Raw genomic sequence first — 3,966 nt, 5'->3', positions numbered from 1 at the left:
TTATAGACATGGGAAGGGCGGTATATAGTTAAGGATATATCGGGCAATGCTGGTAATGCTGACGGGAATAATCATATTGTCTGTCTCCTCTCAGATGTATGGATGCTCTCCGGTTCTGGGTGGTGAGTCGTGAGCGGCAGCCACGTCGAAAGCAATTGCAACTGGTTCAACTGGTAGTTGTGTGTTTGACAATGAATCTTCCAAAGAGAAGTTTCCTTTTGAGCTCCAGATTGGCTTTTGCTTCGATGATGCCGATATATTTTCTTTTTTCCCTTCTTTTTGCCCCTCTTCTTCATCTCGGTGTTCAACCCTCACCCCCTGTCGCCTGCTTCTCCTCGACATGGGCTGGCTAGTCAGGACGAATAACTAAGAGTCGAGCGGGTCGTCTTACTCCTCAAACCCCCGGTCGGAGGCACAGACGTGGATTAGGGATCAGAGTTTTTTTTTTTTTTTTGACCCCCTTCTCATTTATCTACCTCTTATGCAGTACTCCGTGTGCAGTTGATGATTTAATTGGTGAGGGGATTTGTTTATTTTGCTCTTTGGTTCTCCGCCGCAGTGCAATAGCTTGGTCTACTGGTACGTAAAGACGGAGGTTTTTTGCATAGTTATTAGTTAGTTAACCACTTACTTGAAATAATATCAGTGAATCAGAGTGAGCACAAACATCCTCCGAGTTCTGCAGCTGCAGCATCTACAACATCTGCAGCATCTGCAACATCTGCCACATTGTATTCTCCTGCAGGTGTCCTGCAAAGTGACTGGCGTAGTTTAAAGTTCGCTCATACGTTTTCTTTTCTTCGATGCATTTTCTGGCCAGGAACCCAGTCTGAACAAGTGACAACAAGGTTCCACTCCTCAAGGTTAATTTGAATGGGCCCATTTTGTAACCCAACTAGCTCACTTGTCAGCAGCCGATTGCCAGCCAAACGGAACCCTGCCCACCGTATCGTCCAAATAGTCCGCGGTCCTGGAATTCGGGAGACACCACAGGAATTTCTACACAACGAGGCTTTTTTGTCTCTGTGCTAGTTATTTTACCGTACAACCGCAGCTAACCCTTCCCCCCCCCCCAAAAAAAAAAAAAAAAGAAAAGAAAAGAAAAGAAAAGACAAGAAGGGGAAAAAAAAAAAAAAAAAAAAAAAAAAAAAAAAAAAGAATCCAGAACCAGAATTCCCACTCCAGCAACCTGGCAGAACGTGGATGAGATGCTCTAGTGAAGGTTCTTTGCGCCATCAGCAGCTAAATAACTAATTCCTGAACTAACTTGCGGAGAATCTCCAACACGGTTGATTATTCCTCCAACTACATACCCAAGGTTCTGCTGTCTGGCATGCCGCAATCACTGACAAACGACAAGCTACAGCAAGCCACAGCCCAAGCATCCAGTATCCAACCAACCAGCTCTGGCTAGCAGCTCATGTTCACCACTTCTCTATGGGCCTCATGCCGGCACATAGTATCATTCCCAGAAAAAACCCTTGTCCGACAGAAACACCCCCGGCGTGGCTTCTGCTGGGTTTTTTTTTTTTTTTTTTTTTTTTTTTTGGTGGGGGGGAGAAGAACGGCGGAAACGTGTATCCTCCGTACGGTTCATGGTATATGCCTGAGAAAGGGCAGTGAAAGAGAAAAAGCGAGGAGAGATGCACAGTTTCTCTCCGCCGCAATATCAAGTGAGAGACTAACTTTACGCTCAATGTTGATTGAGATCGCCACCCTTGGATCAGGCGTTGGGATCTGGCATCTGAATGAACTCTACTAAGATACGGTGATTATCATTCCTGATATCATACACTAACAAACCCCCTACAGCATCTAAGGAGTCTAACCTGCAAACCAATCAACCTAATTAATCCGGTTAATTCACGTTAATTACGTTAATTTATCTCCAGACTCCACTTTTATCTTCTGGTTTTCACGGAGTCAAAAGTACAGTCTTCCTCTGCCCACTTGCGGGTGTGCACTAATTGCTCCTCTGGCTAGACAGCGCCGTCAAAAAAGAACATTCCTTGTCCGATTATTATATTCCATACCGGTCCAAAATTACTCCCAGGCCGTTGCTCGCCACCTTTTGCCCATCCCTCGCCCTGTCCAGTGTCCAAGGAGATCAGGGCCCTATCTAGGAACGCCCAATATCAATCCCCCAGCCGGCGAAACCAAGCGCAATCAACCCCAACCCCCTCCCCTCCCGTCCGTCCCCCCTCTACCTCCCCGGCCCCGTCTCTCTTCTGCTTACTCTTGTCTCGCTTCGATCTCTCGTCTCTTCTCTCACTCCTCTTGCCGCTACTGCGACTATTACGACTACTGTTTCTCATTATTATTCTTTACTCTTTTAGGCTTCAACTGTCTCTGCTCTACTCCGCTCATCTCTCTCTCCTCCTGCTCTTCTTCTTACAAACCTAGCCTCTTCTCACCGTGGCTCCCGGTCTGATGTGGAAGCATCGATCGTCGTCCAGGTTTGATTCCGCCAACAAGGACAATTCTTCTTCTCACTCTCAGTATCAATCTCAATCTCATCATCTGTCGTCGCCGCTCCTGGGGCTTTTTGGTCGCTCAAGGAGGTCGCGGTTAGGTGGGCCTTTCTTTTCTTTTCTTTTCTTTTCTTTTTTCCTTTCCTTCTTTTTCTGGCTAGTTCTTTTGCTTTGCACTGCGCTGTATTGTTTTCTACTCTCCTTATTCTGTGCCTCTTATATCTCCAGATCGGTCCTGTCTGGCATTGACGTTGGTATTGATTCGGATTTGGATTGGATTGGCATCGGCCTATTGCTGTTCTCTGTGCCGCGCATGACATTTGCAATATGCATCTTCCCGTTAGCTGACACCTTCGCCAACCATATTGTGTTTATCTCTGCCTCTACTTTCTCCCTTGAAACTTCCTGTTTGCGTCTGTTTCAATCAAGTCAATCAAACCATTCTCTCATTCATTATTCCCTCCCGCTTTCAATCCCCTATAATCCCTCCACATAATTTCCGCAATTGACCCCCAAAACCTTAAAAACATTAAGCCCCCCCAAACTATCCAAGCCGAATCAAACCAAACCAAATACTTAACATCAATATACAGATCTCCCCTCGCAAACGAATAGACAATACCTCCGCCCAGACCCCTCCCAATTAACCATTACCCCAAATCGCCCCTCCCGCCTCGCCCATCCCTACGCCTCCAACAACCGCGAAGTCACTCCATTAGAAGAAGAACAATCCCATTCCTCCCTTCACCCATCTCATTCAAACCCAAATCTCCGCTCCACAACCTCCTCTAGACTGGTCTACCACTCCCACCTTCTCGCCCCGGACTACGCAGCCCACTCCAACCGCTCGCTGTCATCCTTCAATTCGCGCTCCGGCTCCGGCTCAGTCTCCGGTTCCGGTTCCGGCGGCAGGTCGATGACGGCGGTCGCGGGTGCGGGTATGATGATGGACGTCGAACGGACGAGGGGGCCACGGAGGGAGAGAACATTCGTTGGCAGCGAGTGCGCTGTCTGTGAAGAACCGCTTGAACATACGCTTAGGGGGGAGCGGGTGTTGCAGTTGTCGTGCGGGCATGTATCGCATGAAGCTTGTTTTTATGAGTTTATTAAAGAGTTTGAGGCACAGTGTTGTCCGACGTGTAGTGCGCCGCTGGGATTGGATAGCAGTCGTGGTGGTAATGTGCTTGATTTAGGTATACATAATCACACATTTCATATATTACACGAATTGAAAACACGGACCCCCCCCCCCCCCCCTTCCTTCTTTCTGTTTAAACATCAACCATAGAACTATAGTAAAGGCATGTTGGTCCATTCCCATTTGTAGTACTAGAGACACATTTCAAAGATATTTCCCTGCTCGCCGCCAGCCAGTTGTGGAGTAATGAACAATAACGGAAAAAAGAGTAATCGACACAAAGACTAATATCACCAATAGAGGATAGATGGTACTCCGTAGAAGAAGAGGGGGCACAACAATAGAAAATTTACCTAG

At 47.2% G+C, this 3,966-nt stretch overlaps 2 protein-coding genes across 2 annotated transcripts in view; one reads left to right on the top strand and one right to left on the bottom strand.

The window, feature by feature from the left end:
* Window positions 1-472: 472 nt before the first annotated feature.
* On the bottom strand, window positions 473-883 carry PAAG_08290 (hypothetical protein; the record flags this gene model as incomplete). Its single annotated transcript, XM_015846470.1, has 3 exons — window positions 473-573; window positions 668-750; window positions 789-883. 3 exons carry the CDS (start codon window positions 881-883, stop codon window positions 473-475), a joined length of 279 nt encoding a protein of 92 aa, XP_015701134.1.
* A 1,547-nt stretch (window positions 884-2,430) lies between these two features.
* Window positions 2,431-3,966, top strand: part of PAAG_08289 (von Willebrand and RING finger domain-containing protein) — a gene marked incomplete at both ends in the record, with an annotated part of 5,187 nt that continues 3,651 nt past the window's right edge. Inside the window, 3 exons of the mRNA XM_015846469.1 lie at window positions 2,431-2,456; window positions 2,700-2,884; window positions 3,065-3,664. Of these exons, the coding sequence (XP_015701133.1) occupies window positions 2,431-2,456; window positions 2,700-2,884; window positions 3,065-3,664 (811 nt within the window). The remainder of the gene's footprint in view (window positions 2,457-2,699; window positions 2,885-3,064; window positions 3,665-3,966) is intronic.

This window comes from Paracoccidioides lutzii (assembly GCF_000150705.2).
Source record: "Paracoccidioides lutzii Pb01 unplaced genomic scaffold supercont2.31, whole genome shotgun sequence".
NCBI classification, from domain to species: domain Eukaryota; kingdom Fungi; phylum Ascomycota; class Eurotiomycetes; order Onygenales; family Ajellomycetaceae; genus Paracoccidioides; species Paracoccidioides lutzii.
This window is presented reverse-complemented; position numbering and strand designations above follow the sequence as displayed.